The sequence below is a fragment of the Dipodomys merriami genome, unplaced genomic scaffold, assembly GCF_024711535.1.
Source record: "Dipodomys merriami isolate MVZ:Mamm:240054 unplaced genomic scaffold, mDipMer1.0.p SCAF_78, whole genome shotgun sequence".
Lineage (NCBI taxonomy): Eukaryota > Metazoa > Chordata > Mammalia > Rodentia > Heteromyidae > Dipodomys > Dipodomys merriami.
The window spans coordinates 5788773-5807942 of record NW_027206379.1 but is presented as its reverse complement, the minus strand read 5'-3'; the positions used below and the strand labels follow the sequence as shown (position 1 = coordinate 5807942).

Here is a 19170-nt window from a genome sequence, read left to right as displayed (position 1 = left end):
GATGGGGTCAGGAATCCTGAGCTGCCAGGCTGCATCTGGAAACCACATCCCATTTAAAGGGGTGCCCTGTCTGGGACCTCCTCAGTGGCTGGGATGCAAGTTTTGGGGTGCATTGTCGGATTGGGGGCGTAGGACAGCCCTCCTGTGAGGTTTTAGAGGCAACAGATCTTCAATGTATTCTGCTCCAGAGACAGACAGCCAAGTTGGGTCTACTAGGCCTCAAACTCCCACCCCCACCCCCACGCCAGTCCTGGGCTTGAACTCAGGCCTGAGTGCTCTCCCTGAGCCACAAATCCACTTCCGGCTCTTTGGTGGTTAACTGGCAATAAGAACCTTGAACAGCAATCCTTAATCTTAGTCTCCTCAGTAGGCAGAATTGTGGGCATGCACCATCCGTGCCCAGCTACTGTCTGCATTTTTGCTCACTGCTGGAAATCTCCCTCTTAAGCTGTATCTCCATTTCTAATTAGTTTTTTTTTTTTTTTTTTGGGGGGGGGTCCGGTCATGGGGCCTGAACTCTGGGCCTGGGCGCTGTCCCTCAGCTCTTGAACTCAAGGCTAGCGCTCTACCACTTGAGCCACAGCGCCACTTCCGGCTTTTTTCTTTCTGCTTATGTGGTGCTGAGGAATCGAACCCAGGGCCTCAGGCATGCAAGGCAAACGATCTACCACTGAGCCACCTTCCCAGCCCCGAAATCCACAAAACTTTAACTTGCAAAAAAAAAAATAATAATAATTAGGGCTGGGAAGTGGCTCAGTGGTAGAGCGCTTGCCTTGCATGCCTGAGGCCCTGGGTTCAATTCCTCAGCACCACATAAGCTGAAAGAAAAAAGCTGGAAGAAAAAAGCCGGAAGTGGTGCTGTGGCTCAAGTGGTAGAGCGCTAGCCTTGAGTTCAAGAGCTGAGGGACAGCGCCCAGGCCCAGAGTTCAAGCCCTATGACCGGACCAAAAGAAAAAAAAAAGTTTTGTGGATTTGTCTGCCCAGGCTAGCTTTGAAATGCAGTCCTTCTATCTCAACTTCCTGGGAAACTGGATCCAAGATCCTCTAGAGCAAGGAAATGCAGGCTGAGGCCACTGCCCAGGGGAGCACGGCACAGAGGCACAGTGCGGGTTTGGCACGGCCAGAAACCAAGGAGCACCTAGGCCCAACAAGGGCCCACCATTTCAAGCCTGTGACCCATGCCAGTCCTGGTCAGGGTCCCACACGTTCCCTTCTCGGGGCTCAGGTGTATTTCACCTGAGTTGAGCATGGATCTTACACCAGTAATCCTAGCTATTGAGGAGGCTGAGGTCTATATTCAAAGGATTGTATTCCAGCCAGATGGAAGATTCCATCTCAAAAATAATTACCGAGCCAGGTGTTGGTGGCTCATGCCTGTCATCCTAGCTACTCAGGAGGCTGAGATCTGAGAATTGTGGTAAAGCCAGCCCAGGCAGCAAAGTCTTTGAAACTCATCTCCAATAAACCACTCAGAAAACCAGAAGTGGTGCTGTGGATCAAGTGGTAGAATGCTAACCTTAAACTGAAGAGCTGAGGGACAGTGCTTAGGCCCAGAGTTCAAGCCCCATGACCGACAAAAAACAAAAAACTAGCAAAAAATCAGGCTAGGGGCATGCCTCAAATAGTAGAGCACCAGAGCAAACCAGTGGAGCTTAAGGCCCAGAGTTCAAACCTTGCTACCGGGAAAAATAAAATTTAAAGTATTTTTAAAAGGCAAGTAAGAAAACCCAGTTTATTCCTTATGGCCAAATGGCTCACTGTATGGACCACCAGTATGTAGTCGCAACAGAGGCCACATCACTGAAGGGAGATCACATACCCATTTCTTACTATGACTGTACAGACATCCGAATCTGTTCATTCTTCTGAACCATCTCTATTTCTCTTTCGTCAGACTAGCGGTTTGCTCATGAACACACCATGGGCTTGTAGGGAAACCTTCACCTACTCAGCTGCTACTTGGCTTTCTCTCCTCTTCTCTAGCCTACTTCCCCACCCCACAACTCCAGAGAACCAGGCAGTGGTCACAGCCAGGAGCAGAAGCCACTGCACCTCACACTGGCCTCACCCATGAGCTGAACATGGTCCTAATTCAAGTCCAAACTTCGTCCCCAAGGTGGCAGCATTAGGAGATGGGACTGGGGGGGGGGGGGGGCAGGGAGGTTGAGCAGGTGGAGGGTAAAGACCCCATGCTGCGAAGTGCTGTCCAACCCTGGAAGCCTTCCCACCACACCATGATCCTGACCTCACAGCCTCTAGCATTATGGGAAATACATTCTGGTCATCCAGTCAATGGTTGTTTCCCAGCCTGAACAGGACAAGAGAGGGCATGATTTGGATTTTTTGTCAAGGACATCTATCACCGCATGGTACTGAGAGTGAATCACGGCAGTGCCAACTGGCATTAGGCTCCATGAGCATCTCCCTGGCCGGTTGTCTTGCCCTTGCTTCCTTCCTCCATCTGTTCTGATTTTTTTTTTTTTTTTTTTTGGTCTGTCGTGGGGCTTGAACTCTGGGCCTGGGCGCTGTCCCTCAGCTCTTCAGCTCAAGTCGAGCATTCTACCGCTGGAGCCACAGTGCCACTTCCGGTTTTCTAGTAGTTTATTGGAGATAAGAGTCTCACGGAGACTTTCCTGCCTGGGCTGACTTTGAACCACGGTCCTCATATCTCAGCCTCCTGAGCAGCTAGGATGACAGGGATGAGCCACTGGCGCCTGGTTCTGAACTTTGTTGAAGCGTTGTAACCACCAGGGGCCTCCTGCCATCCTGTGACCCGAGGAGAGCTGTGGGAGCCAATCAAGCTGAGACAGGGACAGTAGCAGGGGAAAGTGGGCCTGAGCTGCCTGGGACAGCAAGGTGTTTCAGTGGAGATCCACAGCCAAGGCCAGATGCCACATCCAGAAGCGGCCCCACAGCCATCTTGTGTCCCTGGAAGCCCCGGCTAGGGCCTGGGAAGCAGTGACTCATGGCTGCCCCGTTGGGCCTCAGTTGCACCCCTGTAATGGCCAAGGCTACAGAAGTCATAAAGCAAACTAGAGACTGGGGAGTGGGGTGGGGTAATCAAGTTTATGGATCTATAAAGCCAGGCGCTGGTTGGCTCATGCCTGTAATCCTACTCAGGAGGCTGAAATCTGAGGATCACAGTTCGAGGCCAGCTTGGGGCAGGAAAGTCAACAAGACTTTTATCTCCAAAAAACTACTCAGAAAAAACCAGAAGTAGCCGGGCGCTGGTGGCTCACGCCTGTAATCCTAGCTACTCAGGAGGCTGAGATCTGAGGATCGCGGTTCAAAGCCAGCCCGGGCAGGAGAGACCGTGAGACTCCTATCTCCAATAAAACCACCAGAAAACCGGAAGTGGCGCTGTAGCTCAAGTGGTAGAGCGCTCGCCTTGAGCTGAAGAGCTAAGGGACAACGCCCAGGCCCAGAGTTCAAGCCCCACGACCGACAAAAAAAGAAAAAGAAAAAACCAGAAGTGGTAAGGCTGGGAAGGTGGCTCAGTGGTAGAGCACTTGCCTTGCGTGCATGAGGCTCTGGGTTCGATTCCTCAGCACCACATAAGCAGAAAAAGCTGGAAGTGGTGCTGTGTCTCAAGTGGTAAAGCCTTGAGCTGAAGAGCTGAGGGACAGTACGCAGGCCCAGAGTTCAGACCCCACGACCAGCAAAAAAAAAAAACCAAAAACCAGAAGTGATGCTGTGGCTCAAGTGGTAGAGGCTGACCTTCAACTAAATACCTAAGGGACAGCAATCAGACCCTGAGTTCAAACCCTAGGACCTGCCCCCAAAAAGAAAAAATCTATGTGACAGATGAGAGGGGAGGACAGTAATGTGTCCACCCCGGCAGCCCCCTTGGCTATCCGAAAATTCCCTACTCACCCTTGGCAGGTGAGAAGTGCTGAGCAGATGTGGTCTACCAGCCAGCCCTCCAGGACCCCTCCAACAGCTAAAAGTATGGGTGCAGCAGAGGCCCCCCAGCTCCTGTGCCCGACCTCTGATCTCACGCTGATGGTTGGACGTGCCCACTGCAACCAGTTCTCCCAGGAATTCCGAGAGCCTGACTTGGTGTACACCTCGCTGTCCCTACTTTCTGCTGGAGAACAGCTTGGGACCCCAGTGGCTCGGCCCTCCACCAGAGCTGACACACCTCAGGGCTGACTTCTGAAGGCTTCCAACAGTTCCACAGAAGCGAAGGGCCAAAGCCCCTTTTCACATGGCGACAGCACAGTCCTTAGCATCAGCAGCAAGGCCAGAAGTGAGTCCAGCTGCCTCTGGGGACACCTGGGCCATCTTGGGGGGCAGCATGCATCGCAGGCTTATTTCCTATGGGGAAAGACATGGAATCCAGGTCATGCACTGCGTTCTTGGCACGTGGCTGGGCACCTCACAAGGTGGCAGGAAACTGCCTGAGGCCCCTTCCCAAGCCTCACCGGCTGCCGCAGAGAAAGAGCAGGTTCTGTACAGCAGGGACGGTGGAGTTGGCGTTCTGGCCAGTGACCAGGTGTCGGTCCAGCACAACGTGCACAGCATCAGGTTCACTGGCTGAGGAGAGAGTACACAAGGTTCCCCTGGGCCCATGCCCCCCACCTGAGGGCTCAGCAGCCGGCCCAGGCCTGTGACCTGCAAGCCGTGCTGCTTGGGAGTGGGCCTGGCCGCTCCTCCCCCCCTCTATAGAGTGGGGTGTGGGCCTGGCCGCTCCTCCCCCTAATTGTCTATAGAGTGGGGTGTGGGCCTGGCCGCTCCTCCCCCTCCCTGTCTATAGTGGGGTGTGGGCCTGGCTGCTCCTCCCCCTCCCTGTCTATAGTGGGGTGTGGGCCTGGCTGCTCCTCCCCCTCCCTGTCTATAGTGGGGTGTGGGCCTGGCCGCTCCTCCCCCTAATTGTCTATAGAGTGGGGTGTGGGCCTGGCCGCTCCTCCCCCTAATTGTCTATAGAGTGGGGTGTGGGCCTGGCTGCTCCTTCCCCTCCCCGTCTATAGTGGGGAGTGGGCCTGGCCGCTCCTCCCCCTAATTGTCTATAGAGTGGGGTGTGGGCCTGGCTGCTCCTCCCCCTCCCTGTCTATAGTGGGGTGTGGGCCTGGCTGCTCCTCCCCCTCCCTGTCTATAGTGGGGTGTGGGCCTGGCTGCTCCTCCCCCTCCCTGTCTATAGTGGGGTGTGGGCCTGGCCGCTCCTCCCCCCCTCTATAGAGTGGGGTGTGGGCCTGGCTGCTCCTCCCCCTCCCTGTCTATAGTGGGGTGTGGGCCTGGCTGCTCCTCCCCCTAATTGTCTATAGAGTGGGGTGTGGGCCTGGCTGCTCCTTCCCCTCCCTGTCTATAGTGGGGTGTGGGTCTGGCTGCTCCTCCCCCTCCCTGTCTATAGTGGGGTGTGGGTCTGGCTGCTCCTCCCCCTCCCTGTCTATAGTGGGGTGTGGGCCTGGCCGCTCCTCCCCCCCTCTATAGAGTGGGGTGTGGGCCTGGCTGCTCCTTCCCCTCCCTGTCTAGAGCCCGGCACCCGTTGGGGCTCACCACTGAAGCCAGCACCAGAGTCCTTCACAAAGTCCTCCACAACCAGGGGCAGGTGGGCGAAGCCAGGGGCTCTGACAAGTTCGTACACGGAGGGCTGGGGGAGGCAGGCCCAGGCAGGCCGTCAGCTCTGGCGGCTGCAGACCCCTGGCTATTCTGAAATGCCCTCAGGGATCCCCTGGGGCTGGGGAGTCCCACCGGCGTGCAGGGAAGAGATGAGAAGGCCAGAGGCATGGTCATATGACTGCAATTCCCCTAGGATGGCCAGAATGAGCTGGGATAGCAGCTTGGGGGGGGGGAGCCCAAGGGGCTGTGGGCTTTCCCGGGTGCCCCAGGCTGCCTCTGTCGCATAGTGTGCGCTCAGCGCTGGGAGCCCTAGCAGCTGGGGAAAGCAAGGTTGCAGCGCATGACTCTGCTCCTGGCGTCCTGACCAGGGGGTCCCAGCCTGTCCGTGCAGCACTCACCCCTGTCAGGCTGTAGCCGGTGAACACCCAGGACCTATCCTCACCAGTGGCACAGCACAGGGCAGCAACACCGTGGCCAATGGCACAGATGGGCTCTGAAAGCAGCAAAGCACCTGAGGAGCCTGGCCTCCGCTTCCCCAGGCATGCCCGGTCCCGTGGCTGGGCACCCCCTTGGTGTTGAGATGGCCCACCCCACGCCCCGAGGGGCTGTGCATGCCAGTCCTTCAGGACCGTGCCACCACAGCCAGCAGGCCAGATGCCTGGCGCTCCATCAGGACCCCAAACAGCACCTGCTGAGGCCAGCAGGGGCCAGCAGGGAGCCTGAAGAGATGTAAGACAGATGGGAGACGGCCGTACTCTCACGGGTAACATGTCATGGCTACAGGAGGCGAGGCGAGCTGGCACAGCTGGCCTGAATCCCGCACCGCCTGTGTGGCGTGTTCCTCAGCTTCCCACCATCGCTGCTCAGCCACCCTCGACTCCCACCCAGACACCTGCCCTCCTGCCCGCGCAGCTCCCTTTCACCCACTGTTCTCGGAGCGGAAATGCTGCAGAATGCGGGCCAGGGACCCACTGCTGGCCAGGTCAGCCAGCGCGCCAGGACAACTGGGGATCAGGAGGGCGTGGTACCGGGCACCTGGGGAGAGATCACAGGCCAGAGGCCATGTGTCAGTCACGAGACCCTCCAGAGAAATCCGCTGCCCAGAGGGATCACTCACTGTCCTCATACGGGCTCCAGCAGGCCACCCTGATGTCTCGTCTCCACCACCCACCTCTCCATGAGGAGCTCAGGAAGCACCGGTCCCCAGACCCAGGCTGTGAACGTGGAGATTGGTCTACAGTCCCAGTCCCAGGCAGCTCCCGGGGCAAATCAGGGCAACACTTTAGGACTACAGTCTCAGCCCCGTCAGAATGGATCCCAGCCCACCGTCAATGGACTCCAGCTTGGCAGGGCTGGCATAAGCCTTGAGACGGAAGTCTTGTACCCAACGTGCATTGCTGTCAGTCACATCCACGAAGTCCATGGCCTTTCCCTGTGGGAGCAGAACCCAGAGGCCAAGGGTCAACACGTGAACCATCCATGCTCTTAGCAACCAGGGAGCCTGGAAACCAGGGGAGCCCCCTGACAGGAGCTGCGCCCCCCACCCCCCGTGGCTGTCACAGTGAGCCAGCCTCCAGTGAAGCCCAGGGCAACCACATCTGCTGGCACACCCCAAAGTTTTGGCGTGGGTTCTGTCCCACCTGTCTCTCTTGGCCCCTGGCCTCCCACTAATACAGGTACAGGAACTGTTCCACCCCCCTCAGAACACACGCAGTCACGCACGGCAGCTCACCCTTGCTGTGACCTACCTACATCCGCGGCCCGCGGAGGGGTGGCAGTACTCACCCCAGGGGTGGCCACCTGCAAATTGAAGGCAGCGCTGGCCAGTGTGAAGCAGGGTTGGAAGGACTGGGCCGACACACCTGGAGGAGAGGGTACCTGCTGGCGGTGGGTATACGGGCCTAGCCTCCTCTCACCCCTCGGCTGCCCGACACCACCACAACTCTCCCTTAGAAGCCACCCACCTTCCACAGAAATGCATACACCCTCAGCAGAGCAGCAGCTCTTTGGGTCAAAAAAGGTAAAGCTTAGAGGCACACACACACAGACATGTGTGTGCTCTGCCAGTCCTGGCCGCTGCCCCGGGAAAGACCCACAGCCCTCAAGGCAGGATCTCTCCCACCCTCAGGCCTCCAGCTGGAATTGGGGGCAAGATCCAGCCTATTTCAAGTGCCGTGCACCTGCTCCTGACACCCCATCCTCACCCCCTAGAAGCCTTTCTAAAAGCTAAAGCTCAGCTCACCCACACATAGCAACCCTGAGCAAGGCCACCACGGTGGAGGTGGGGCAGTGGGGAGGGGCAGCTGGAGAACACCCATGATGTGCAGGTCCCTTCCCCACAATGGCCTGAGATTCTGGCCTTCAGCTCTCTCTGGCTCCATTCTGTGGAAAGAACCCTTCGGAGAGGAACAAGGCGGGCCTGGTGTGGTTGCAGGCCTGAAACCCCGGAAAGCTGAGGCTCGATCAAGACTTGAGTTCAGCCTGGGCTCCACCAAACCCTGGCTCCACAAAACATCCTCCAATACCCATTACTCCCATACCACCCCTCACCCTGGCTGCCCCTTCCCTGGGGCACAGTGGACCTGGTACTCATGCTAACATGCGTGGGCCACCAGTCCCTGGACCTGTGGTGACCAGCTACTGGAATCCACATTCAGCCACAGTGGCCCTGCATGTGTGCTGCAGGCCCCCCACCCCTCAGCTCCTGCTAGGCCCCCCAGGCCCGCAGGGGACCCCGCCCCTCAGCTCCAGCTAGGCCCCCAGGCCCGCAGGGAACCCCACCCCACAGCTTCCCCATGGCTCTGCCCCCCCTCCCTGCAGGCCGCCCTGCCCTGCCCTCCCCCCCCCCATGCGGGCCCGCAGCTCAGCCAGCACAGGAGGACAAAGTTTGTCGCCGGTGCCCCGAAAGCGCCCAAGAAAGAGGCGACCCCTGCTTCACCCAAGCAAAGGTCGGCGGGATGACCCCGACCCCAGACCAGGGTGCAGTTCTGCTGCAGGCTTCCACCCTGCACCAGGCCTCCCCCACCCTCTTTCAGCGGAACTCCGAACAACGGCGCGCGGGCCGGGGCCCTGTCAGGGGAGAGTAGCCACGTCTGCTCGGCTCGGGGCTCTCCCCGTGGGAGCCCCCAGCGATGCCCTTCCCGGAGGCCAGGCCCACGCCGGGCATCCGGGGACCCGAGAGCCGCTGGCAGCCACCCAGACCCCTGCACCCAAACCCCTTCCCCCGCACCCAGGCCCCCGCGCCCAGACCCCCACGCCCAGACCCCTCCCCCCGCATCCAGGCCCCCGCGCCCAGACCCCTACCCCTGTGCCCAGACCCCCGCACCCAGACCCCTACCCCCGTGCCCAGACCCCTACCCCCGCACCCAGACCCCTGCGCCCAGACCAACGCGCTCAGACCCCTACCCCCACACCCAGACCCCTACCCCCGTGCCCAGACTCCCGCACCCAGACCCCTACCCCCGTGCCCAGGCCCCCGCGCCCAGACCCCTACCCCCGTGCCCAGACTCCCGCACCCAGACCCCTACCCCCGTGCCCAGACTCCCGCACCCAGACCCCTACCCCCGTGCCCAGGCCCCCGCGCCCAGACCCCCGCCCCCGGTCCCCCGCACCCGTGCCCAGACCCCTACCCCATGCCCAGACCCCCGTGCCCAGACCCCTACCCCCGTGCCCAGACCCCCGTGCCCAGACCCCTACCCCCGTGCCCAGACCCCCGCGCCCAGACCCCTACCCCCGCACGCAGGCCCCCGCGCCCAGACCCCTACCCCCGTGCCCAGACCCCTGCACCCAGACCCCTACCCCTGCACCCAGACCCCCGCACCGAGACCCCTACCCCCGTGCTCAGACCAACGCGCCCAGACCCCTACCCCCGTGCCCAGACCCCTACCCCCGTGCCCAGACCAATGCGCCCAGAACCCTACCCCAGCACCCAGACCCCCGCACCCAGACCCCTACCCCCGTGCTCAGACCAACGCGCCCAGACCCCTACCCCTGCACCCAGACCCCTACCCCCGCACCCAGACCCCCGCACCCAGACCCCTACCCCCGTGCCCATACCCCTACCCCTGTGCCCAGACCAATGCGCCCAGAACCCTACCCCCGCACCCAGGCCCCCGCGCCCAGACTCCTACCCCCACGCCCAGATCCCTACCCCCGTGCCCAGGCCCCGGCGCCCAGATCCCTACCCCCGCGCCCAGACCCCCCGTCCCCGCGCCCAGACCCCCCCCCCGTCCCCGCGCCCGGGCCCAGTCCCCCCTGTCCCCGCGCCCGGGCCCAGTCCCCCCTGTCCCCGCGCCCAGTCCCCCCCGTCCCCGCGCCTGGGCCCAGTCCCCCCCGTCCCCGCGCCCAGTCCCCCCCGTCCCCGCGCCTGGGCCCAGTCCCCCCCGTCCCCGCGCCCAGACCCCCCCGTCCCCGCGCCCAGTCCCCCCCGTCCCCGCGCCCAGACCCCCCCGTCCCCGCGCCCAGACCCCCCCGTCCCCGCGCCCAGACCCCCCCGTCCCCGCGCCCAGACCCCCCCGTCCCCGCGCCCAGACCCCCCCGTCCCCGCGCCCAGTCCCCCCCGTCCCCGCGCCCAGACCCCCCCGTCCCCGCGCCCAGAACCCCCCGTCCCCGCGCCCAGAACCCCCCGTCCCCGCGCCCGGGCCCAGTCCCCCCCGTCCCCGCGCCCAGTCCCCCCCGTCCCCGCGCCCAGAACCCCCCGTCCCCGCGCCCGGGCCCAGTCCCCCCCGTCCCCGCGCCCAGACCCCCCCGTCCCCGCGCCCAGAACCCCCCGTCCCCGCGCCCGGGCCCCCCCGTCCCCGCGCCCAGTCCCCCCCGTCCCCGCGCCCAGAACCCCCCGTCCCCGCGCCCAGTCCCCCCCGTCCCCGCGCCCAGTCCCCCCCGTCCCCGCGCCCAGACCCCCCCGTCCCCGCGCCCAGTCCCCCCCGTCCCCGCGCCCAGTCCCCCCCGTCCCCGCGCCCGGACCCCCCCGTCCCCGCGCCCGGGCCCCCCCGTCCCCGCGCCCGGGCCCCCCCGTCCCCGCGCCCAGTCCCCCCCGTCCCCGCGCCCAGACCCCCCCGTCCCCGCGCCCAGTCCCCCCCGTCCCCGCGCCCGGGCCCCCCCGTCCCCGCGCCCAGAACCCCCCGTCCCCGCGCCCGGGCCCCCCCGTCCCCGCGCCCGGACCCCCCCGTCCCCGCGCCCAGTCCCCCCCGTCCCCGCGCCCGGGCCCAGTCCCCCCCGTCCCCGCGCCCGGGCCCAGTCCCCCCCGGCCCCGCGCCCAGTCCCCCCCGTCCCCGCGCCCGGGCCCAGTCCCCCCCGTCCCCGCGCCCAGACCCCCCCGTCCCCGCGCCCAGACCCCCCCGTCCCCGCGCCCAGACCCCCCCGTCCCCGCGCCCAGACCCCCCCGTCCCCGCGCCCGGGCCCCCCCGTCCCCGCGCCCAGAACCCCCCGTCCCCGCGCCCAGTCCCCCCGTCCCCGCGCCCAGAACCCCCCGTCCCCGCGCCCAGACCCCCCCGTCCCCGCGCCCGGGCCCCCCCGTCCCCGCGCCCGGGCCCCCCCGTCCCCGCGCCCAGACCCCCCCGTCCCCGCGCCCAGAACCCCCCGTCCCCGCGCCCAGACCCCCCCGTCCCCGCGCCCAGACCCCCCCGTCCCCGCGCCCAGACCCCCCCGTCCCCGCGCCCAGAACCCCCCGTCCCCGCGCCCAGAACCCCCCGTCCCCGCGCCCAGACCCCCCCGTCCCCGCGCCCAGACCCCCCCGTCCCCGCGCCCAGAACCCCCCGTCCCCGCGCCCAGAACCCCCCGTCCCCGCGCCCAGACCCCCCCGTCCCCGCGCCCAGTCCCCCCGTCCCCGCGCCCGGGCCCCCCCGTCCCCGCGCCCAGAACCCCCCGTCCCCGCGCCCGGGCCCCCCCGTCCCCGCGCCCAGAACCCCCCGTCCCCGCGCCCGGGCCCCCCCGTCCCCGCGCCCAGACCCCCCCGTCCCCGCGCCCAGTCCCCCCCGTCCCCGCGCCGGCCGCCCCCGCGCCCAGGCCCACGCCGAGTCCCGGACGGCCCCGCCGCGGCGTCCTGCCGCCTCACCCTCGGCGGCGCCGCTGGCCACGAGGAGACAGGCGGGACGAGTGGTCTGCCGCTCGGACGCCATGGCCGCGCGAACGTCGCGCGCAGCTGGGAGAAGCGGGGCGGGGCGGGGCGGGGCGGGTCACGTGCCCGCCGTCGGGGGCGGGGCCGAGGCGGAGCGCATGCGCCTCGGGAGCGCGGCCCGCGGCGCGCCGCCCCGGACGCCTGAGGCGAGGCGGAGGCCGCGGGGCGCGGGCCCGGCCGGGCTGGGGCAGCCGGCGGTGGAGGTCAGTGGGCGGCGGAGGAGCAGGCCGGGTCCGGTCGTGCCGGCCCCTCGGGAGGCTGAGCCCCGGCCGGAACGGCCCTGACCCCGTCTAACAAGCCGCTCGAGAAGCCGGCCGGGCCCAGAGTCCCCGAGCGCCGGCCGGGCCGAGCACGGGCCGGGCCCAGAGTCCCCGAGCGCCGGCCGGGCCCAGAGTCCCCGAGCCGAGCGGAGAGTGCCGGCCCGGCCGGGGCTGTCCAGCCTGGAGAGAGCACTGGGGGGCTGGGAAGGGGCCCAGCGGGGGAGCGCTAGCCTGGCATGCCTTGGGCCCCGGGTTCGATGCCCCAGCCCCACACACGCAGAAAAGGCCCGGAGTGGCGCTCGCCTTGAGCTGAAGAGCTGAGGGATGGCGCCCGGGCCCAGAGTTCAAGACCCACGACCGACAAAAAAAAATGCCCAGTAGGAAATGATGACACGTAGGTGCGGTCCAGGAAGGTCGTCCGTCCCCTGGTACTCAGCCCGCAAGGACCCCAGGGAGGGATTTGTACTGAAGAGAAGGAGCTGCCCGCTGTAACCTCTGGATGTGTCTGTGCGGACACCATGGGAGACTTGACAGTACCAACATTAAAGTCTCTCCCGTGCTGCACCTCTGGTCTCCAGGTCCATTCTTTGAGCTGGAACACCAACACGTGTCTCTCATGGAAGAGACCTCTCAGAGCAGCCTCAGCAGGACTGCTCAGAGACACTCCGCTAAAGTCACTTGGATTTTGATATGCTCCAGGAGGAGTTTGGGTGTTATTTCCTGTAATAGTTCTATTATGAGATGTTGAGTTCAGAGGATGTTGGGGTCACAGCTGCATTTGAACTGTCCAGGAGGGTCCTCATTGATCACCTAAGAGGCGGGCATCTTTAAAGCTTGGGCTAGAGGGAGGAAGGGAGGGCCAGGCAGGTGGGGAACAGGGTAAGCTAGGCCTGGACCACTGGCCTCCAGTACAGCTGTCCTGCCAGCCTCTGCTCCGTGGAGCGTGTTTGCCCTGACTGGGAACAGCCGAGTAGTGAGGTCAAGCACAGGGGCTTCCCTGGGTAGCTCCACCCCACAATCCCTGGCTTCTGGGAACCCACACTGGAAAGTTGGGACATAAGCACTCTGTCAGAGGCCCCTGCCCGTGGCAGGGGTAGTGCCTCCCCCCAGCTGCAGTGTGGAGGGAGCTGAGGGTTCCCATGGGGCCTGGGAAAGGGAGAGCCCTGCCAGGAGCTCCGGGCCCCAAGCCCAGCAGGTGAGTATGCTTGAGACAAAGTGTCCTAGGTCCGTAGAAGGTCCTGTCCCCGGATGGATGCTAGGTGTCAAGTCTTGGTGCTGGAGGAGCCAGATGGCAACTGGAACCAAAGGCCCACCTACTTTTGGAGCCCTCCCCTCTGTGGGTGGCCCTCTACCCCACTCACATCCTGGGTTACGCCAGATTGCTCTCTGCTCCAAGAAGAAAGCCAAGGTTCCGGCCCTGACACCAGTACCAAAGCTGGTGTGTCAGCCTGCACGTGGGCGGTGGGGTGCAGCCTGTTGAATGTTTGAGGCCCAGTGCTTGCACGGTGACCCGCATACCTGGGGCCATGACCCTGGACCATGTCACCACGAATGGCATGTTTGTGAGTTGTCCTTTGGCTCCTTCGTGTGCAGGTCTGTGCAGGCTCTCAGACTCACGTGGAACTTGGCAGTGAGGCCTTGTGGGGCAGCTATGACAAAAGGGGTAGGGGCAGGCCAGGACCTGAGCCGGCCAGCCATCGTGAAGGTCCAGGGGCAGCAGTGGGCCAGGCCCACGTGATTGGTCTTCTGCAGTCAGTGGGAGCCTGATTCACAAGTCGACTGACCTGCATCTGTTTCAGGTTGCCTGGGGTGGAGATCCTGACCGGAGGCATGTTTGTGCACCCGGTACCTTCCTGCTCATAGGCTGAGCCCTGCTCCCATGCCGCATGGAGTAGCAGCCCTAGGACTGACACCTGGGCTTGGTGGCAGGTCATGCCTGCTCCTGGGGAAGAGTGGACAGGTAACTCAGGGAGCCAAGAACTGGACAAGTCTGTATCAGCAGCAGCCAGTCAGATACGAGTGCTGTCCCCTGGGAAGGACTCATGGACCATCATGAGGGCTGTCCACAGTGGCCTGTGCTGTGGACCCGAGCCACATCTCCGCTCCCAGCTTTTGGCTATTTAGTTGGAGGGAAGAATCACTTGCATTCGTCTACCTGGGTTGGCTTTGAACCTTGATCCTCCTGAGTAGCTAGGATTGTGGGCACGTGTCACCAGCACTCATCTGTACTGTTGCAGTTCTAAATCTAAATGTGCCTTCACGGAGCCTAGTAAATAAAGGTAGTAGAATGGGGGGACCCCCGCAGTGAGGAGGGTACTGCCTCCATCCATCTCAAGTCGAGTGTTGGAAAGTCTTTGTTTGAAGGTGAAGCCATAGAAGGGACGGGTTGAAAGGGGGCCTGCCTGGGGTCAGGGAGCAGGTGGGTGACATGCCCCCAGCACCCGTGGCCAGGGGGCTGGGAGATGCATGCGGGCGGCATTTCCTTCCTGGGAAGAGCTGAGCTCAGCAAAGTGGCCTCTTGACTTGTGGAGCAGCAGCCGGTGCTGGCGGTGACCAAGGAGAGATGGAGGGGTGGTTTGGGCGGTGTGTGGAGTCTCTTGGGGAACTGTTGCTCTGTGGAGGTGCTCTGCGGTTGCTTGGGCTTGCGGTGTGGCCAGGCTACTGCTTGCGGAGGCCAAGCACCCAGAGGCTGGGGAGAGAAAGCTGTGTTCCCTCCTGCCAGCTTGGAGGCCTGGGAGGAGGAGGTGGGCAAACTCCCACCCGCCAGCCTCAGGTCCCCCAAAGGGTCCTTCCAGGGCTGCACAGTTGGGCTCCCTGAAGACAGCGTCACTCCAGTCCTGCCCACTAGATGCCACGGAGGTGACCAGAGGAAGACCTCCCTGAGAGCCATGAACGCGCAGCCTGAGGAGCAAGCTTCCTGCCGCAGGACCCTGTGGCCAGCAGCGCAGGCCTGGGGCTTCTCTTGCAGTGTTTATCTGAGGTCAGGTCCCCCGGGAAAGCCAGAGGATTATCTGGGATGTGAGTTCTGGTGAGGCTGTGGGCAGGGCCCACCAGGATCAGGGGAGGGTTGGCGGGCAGGACCCACCAGGAGGACTTGTGTCTTCCCGCCTCTTCCCCAGGGCAGCCCAGGGTATGGATCTGTTGTCCCCAACCATGGTTCAGTAGAAGTTCCTGTCCCTTCCCCGTTGCATGCAGGTGAGGATGCCAGCCCAGCCTTTAGACAACAGAGTTTATTTCAGACTCCACTCAGGCCCAGGCTCCTGCGGCCAGTGGCCAGGTGAGGGCAGTGTTCCCATGGTGCCCATCACCACCTTCCGGAAGCTGCCCGCTGCCACCACCCCAGGGGGCGAGCTGGAACCTGACACGGAGGGGCTGCCGGGCCGGTTTTCCTGCAGGCAGTGGGTGGTGGTCACCCACAAGCAGTTCTACTCTACCTGTGTTATTGCATTTATACGCTGTAGACTCAGGGTGCGAGGTGCAGGCAGGAGGGGGGAGTCTGTTGGGTGTCGGGCAGGCGCAGCTGTGGGGTAAGGTCCTCCATGTCCCCCTGCCTCGCAGTCTCTCCGTCACAGCACAGCCCCTGAGCTAGGCAGGAAGGATGCCGGTCCCAGCGACAGGGGTTTCCCCGACATGGGAGGAAAGGCTAACTTTAGGGGAGGGTCCTTTCCCAAAACCAGCTCTTCGGCTCTGACTTTCCCCCTAGCCAGGGCACAGAGGGCAGGAAGAGGGAGCTCTACCGACGGGACTGCCCGCATCAGCCCGGAAGGGCAGAGGTGGGGAGAGCTGGACGGCCACGCCTTCTCTTCCCACGTGGCTGGCCCGCCCGCCAGCGCCCATCTAGACAGGGTGTGGGGACTGCACACAGGGTCTGTCCCTTAGCGTTCTCAGCTGCCCGACCTGGGTGGAGACCTCCGTTTGTATCAGCTCCTCCTGCCCTCCCTAGAGCCAAGGGTCCTGCTAGCCCCGGCGAGAGGGCGCGTTCCCGGGACAGCAGAGGGGCTCTCTGCCCTCTGTGGGTGGGCTGTCCATCCTGTGGGGGGGCATATATATGTGTTTACCTATATATATCTATGATGGATGTGTGTGTGTATAGATAGGTCTGTATGGACTCGCATGCACTACATCCCCAGCTATGTCTGTACAATGCAGCTCTGTGCCTTCTCCTGGACACCAGGTGTTATTTTTTCCGAGCCAGGTAGGCCACACCAAGAATGAGGGCCATGGCTGCCACAGCCACACCCCCAGCCACCATCAGCGGGGTCAAGTTCTCACAGGGCCAGGGGCCGCGGCCCCCCGAGGGCCCCGTGGAGGGCTCGTCCTCCTCTGCCCCATCTCCAGGACCCTTGGGCTCTGGGGTTGCATCGGGACTCGGGGCCAGGGGGGCCGGTTTCAGGTTGCTGTGGTTGTTGAGAAGCGAAGGGTCAGCCTTGACTGGGGTCTTCTTGGCAGGGGTGGGTGAGGGGGCTGCCGGCTGCTCCTGCTTTTCTGCCTGGCTTTCTTTCTTCCCGGGCTTGGTTGAGGGGCCTTTCCCATCCACAGCTGGCGTGGCCTTGGCTTCCGTGGGAGCCTGAGGCTTGGTGTCTGGCTTGGGGCTGCTGGCCGACTTTCCCCTGGACTCCATGGCGAGGATGTGGGCAGCTGGCGGGGGTGTGGACAGGCAGATAACTGGACCACAGTATCAGGACAGCTCCCCCCTGGGCATTATATGGGCCTAGAGAGCAACACAAGCAAGGCCGTGACAAGGGACACCTTTCCCTGTGCTCCACGGAGCCCTTCCCAGCTCTCGAGCTCCCAGGACCAGCTCTGAGGCCTCTGTGAGCCTCTTCCAGGGCCAGCCTCCACAGGTCCCTGGCCGCTCCAGAGAAGTGGCCCGACCACCAGATGGCATGGAGAGAGGGAAGCAAGCACAGCTCTGCGAACTAAAAGGAAACACTCCTGGTCAAGAAGGGGTGAACGCAAGGGTGGGTGGAGCCCCCGGGCACCAGCAGAACTGAGTGGTGCTGTCTGGAAGGGGGCGCAGGGGGCTGGGGTTGTGCTGTCTGGAAGGGGGTGCGGGGGGGCCTGGGCTGTGTTGTGTCTGGAAGGGGGTGCGGGGGGGCCTGGGCTGTGCTGTGTCTGGAAGGGGGCGCAGGGGGCTGGGGCTGTGCTGTGTCTGGAAGGGGGTGCGGGGGGGCCTGGGCTGTGCTGTGTCTGGAAGGGGGTGCGGGGGGCCTGGGCTGTGCTGTGTCTGGAAGGGGGTGCGGGGGGGGCCTGGGCTGTGCTGTGTCTGGAAGGGGGTGCGGGGGGGCTGGGGCTGTGCTGTCTGGAAGGGGGTGCGGGGGGCTGGGGTTGTGCTGTCTGGAAGGGGGTGCGGGGGGCTGGGGTTGTGCTGTCTGGAAGGGGGTGCGGGGGGCTGGGGCTGTGCTGTGTCTGGAAGGGGGTGCAGGGGGCCTGGGCTGTGCTGTGTCTGGAAGGGGGTGCGGGGGGGCGGGCTGTGCTGTGTCTGGAAGGGGGTGCGGGGGGCTGGGGCTGTGCTGTGTCTGGAAGGGGGTGCGGGGGGCTGGGGCTGTGCTGTGTCTGGAAGGGGGTGCGGGGGGCTGGGCTGTGCTGTGTCTGGAAGGGGGTGCGGGGGGGCCTGGGCTGTGCTGTGTCTGGAAGGGGGCGCAGGGGGCTGGGGCTGTGCTGTGTCTGGAAGGGGGTGCGGGGGGCTGGGGTTGTGCTGTGTCTGGAAGGGGGCGCAGGGGGCTGGGGCTGTGCTGTGTCTGGAAGGGGGTGCGGGGGGGCCTGGGCTGTGCTGTGTCTGGAAGGGGGTGCGGGGGGCTGGGGCTGTGCTGTGTCTGGAAGGGGGTGCGGGGGGGCCTGGGCTGTGCTGTGTCTGGAAGGGGGTGCGGGGGGCTGGGGCTGTGCTGTGTCTGGAAGGGGGTGCGGGGGGCTGGGGCTGTGCTGTGTCTGGAAGGGGGTGCGGGGGGGCCTGGGCTGTGCTGTGTCTGGAAGGGGGCGCAGGGGGCTGGGGTTGTGCTGTCTGGAAGGGGGTGCGGGGGGCTGGGGTTGTGCTGTCTGGAAGGGGGTGCGGGGGGGCCTGGGCTGTGCTGTGTCTGGAAGGGGGTGCGGGGGGGCTGGGGCTGTGCTGTGTCTGGAAGGGGGCGCGGGGGGGCTGGGGCTGTGCTGTGTCTGGAAGGGGGTGCGGGGGGCTGGGGCTGTGCTGTGTCTGGAAGGGGGTGCGGGGGGCTGGGGCTGTGCTGTGTCTGGAAGGGGGTGCGGGGGGGCCTGGGCTGTGCTGTGTCTTGGAAGGGGGCGGGGGGGGGCGGGCTGCGCTGTGGCCAGGACCCGAGGGAAGGAAGCCGGGCAGGGACTCTCAGGGCTGACAGGGTGAGGAGTGGTCCCAGGCTTCTGGACCACAGGACCCGAGGAGATGAAACAGGTGTCTAAGATGGGCAGACAGGCAGGAGTCTGGGCCTCCAGCCAGCCGCCTGCCCCGCCCGGTTTCTAGGGTCCTCTTCCCAGCTGGCGGCTCACCTGTGTCCCATGCAAGGGCAGGGTGCCCTTGCTGCACGCAGGGCCGGGGCTCCTTGGGGCAGCCTACAGTGGGCACTGTGTGGGGGCCCTCACCCAGATCATCAGTGCCCTTGGCCTAGCTGGCCCTGGGAGCGTGCGCGGCCCCTTCCCTGGGGACGCAGAGCCACCTGTCTCCCTCTCCCCGGAGGGAGGGGGGTGAGAAATGCCCCCACCTGCTGGAGAAGCTCAGGTTCCCCACCCCCGCCAGGCGCCGTGACCACAGGGAAGGTCACCTGAAGGTCACAGCATGATGAGGCGCTCCCTAGGAGTCCCGGGCACCTGCTCCATCTCCCCACCTCCCCGGAGCCTGGGCGACCCTCCACCCTCTGGAGGGAGCTCACCCCTAGAGAGGCCTCCGGTTCCCCAGGAGCAGTCGCGCCTCCTTTGTTTCTGGCTCTCACATCCCCTTCTCGGGAAGGACTCCTGCCCCTCCCAGACCCACGGAGCCCGGCCGAGTATAAAGGGCCGGCGTGCAACCCCAGTGACCTTCAAGATGGAGGCACCAGACCTCCAGCCCCAGGGCCCAGTCCCCCTTCGGTAGGGCCCCCGCCTTACGCCTTCCGTAGGGCCCCTGCCACCGTGTGTGCACTCCCTCCGCCAGACGACCAGCAGCCAGACGACCAGCAGGCAGGCAGAAGCTGCGGACCAGAGGAGCGCCAGGAGTTTCCCACAATGCACCTCTCTCTGAACGCAGGACGCAAG

General features: G+C 64.5%; 2 protein-coding genes across 4 annotated transcripts; both read right to left on the bottom strand.

Moving 5' to 3' along the window:
* Positions 1 to 1703: 1703 nt before the first annotated feature.
* Gatd1 (glutamine amidotransferase class 1 domain containing 1) lies at positions 1704 to 11687 on the bottom strand. Of its 2 annotated transcripts, XM_070009598.1 has the most exons (8): positions 11612 to 11687; positions 7345 to 7421; positions 6886 to 6991; positions 6487 to 6594; positions 5958 to 6052; positions 5497 to 5590; positions 4425 to 4536; positions 1704 to 4317 (listed from the first exon to the last, which is right to left on the bottom strand). In XM_070009598.1, the coding sequence occupies exons 1-8, from the start codon at positions 11673 to 11675 to the stop codon at positions 4311 to 4313; spliced, it is 663 nt and encodes a 220-aa protein (XP_069865699.1). In that variant the 5' UTR covers positions 11676 to 11687; the 3' UTR covers positions 1704 to 4310. The 2 variants fall into 2 exon arrangements, with proteins under 2 accessions (XP_069865699.1, XP_069865701.1); XM_070009600.1 differs by lacking the exon at positions 1704 to 4317 and having other exon boundaries at positions 4421 to 4536.
* A 3459-nt stretch (positions 11688 to 15146) lies between these two features.
* Positions 15147 to 19152, bottom strand: Cend1 (cell cycle exit and neuronal differentiation 1). Of its 2 annotated transcripts, none has more exons than XM_070009858.1 (2): positions 19024 to 19152; positions 15147 to 16645 (listed from the first exon to the last, which is right to left on the bottom strand). In XM_070009858.1, the coding sequence occupies exon 2, from the start codon at positions 16553 to 16555 to the stop codon at positions 16112 to 16114; it is 444 nt and encodes a 147-aa protein (XP_069865959.1). In that variant the 5' UTR covers positions 16556 to 16645; positions 19024 to 19152; the 3' UTR covers positions 15147 to 16111. The 2 variants fall into 2 exon arrangements, with proteins under 2 accessions (XP_069865959.1, XP_069865960.1); XM_070009859.1 differs by having other exon boundaries at positions 15147 to 16572.
* Between the last annotated feature and the right edge of the window lie 18 nt (positions 19153 to 19170).

What these genes read in the sequence shown, in the direction of transcription:
- Gatd1 (XM_070009598.1), bottom strand. Translation starts at nt 11,675, where the DNA reads ATGGCGTCCGAGCGGCAGACCACTCGTCCCGCCTGTCTCCTCGTGGCC. An exon ending in TGCAGGTGGCCACCCCTGGG is followed by an intron (nt 6,992 to 7,344) that starts GTGAGTACTGCC and finishes CTGCTCCCACAG; the next exon opens with GGAAAGGCCATGGACTTCGT. An exon ending in GCATTTCCGCTCCGAGAACA is followed by an intron (nt 6,053 to 6,486) that starts GTGGGTGAAAGG and finishes TGCTGCTTTCAG; the next exon opens with AGCCCATCTGTGCCATTGGC.
- Cend1 (XM_070009858.1), bottom strand. Translation starts at nt 16,555, where the DNA reads ATGGAGTCCAGGGGAAAGTCGGCCAGCAGCCCCAAGCCAGACACCAAG.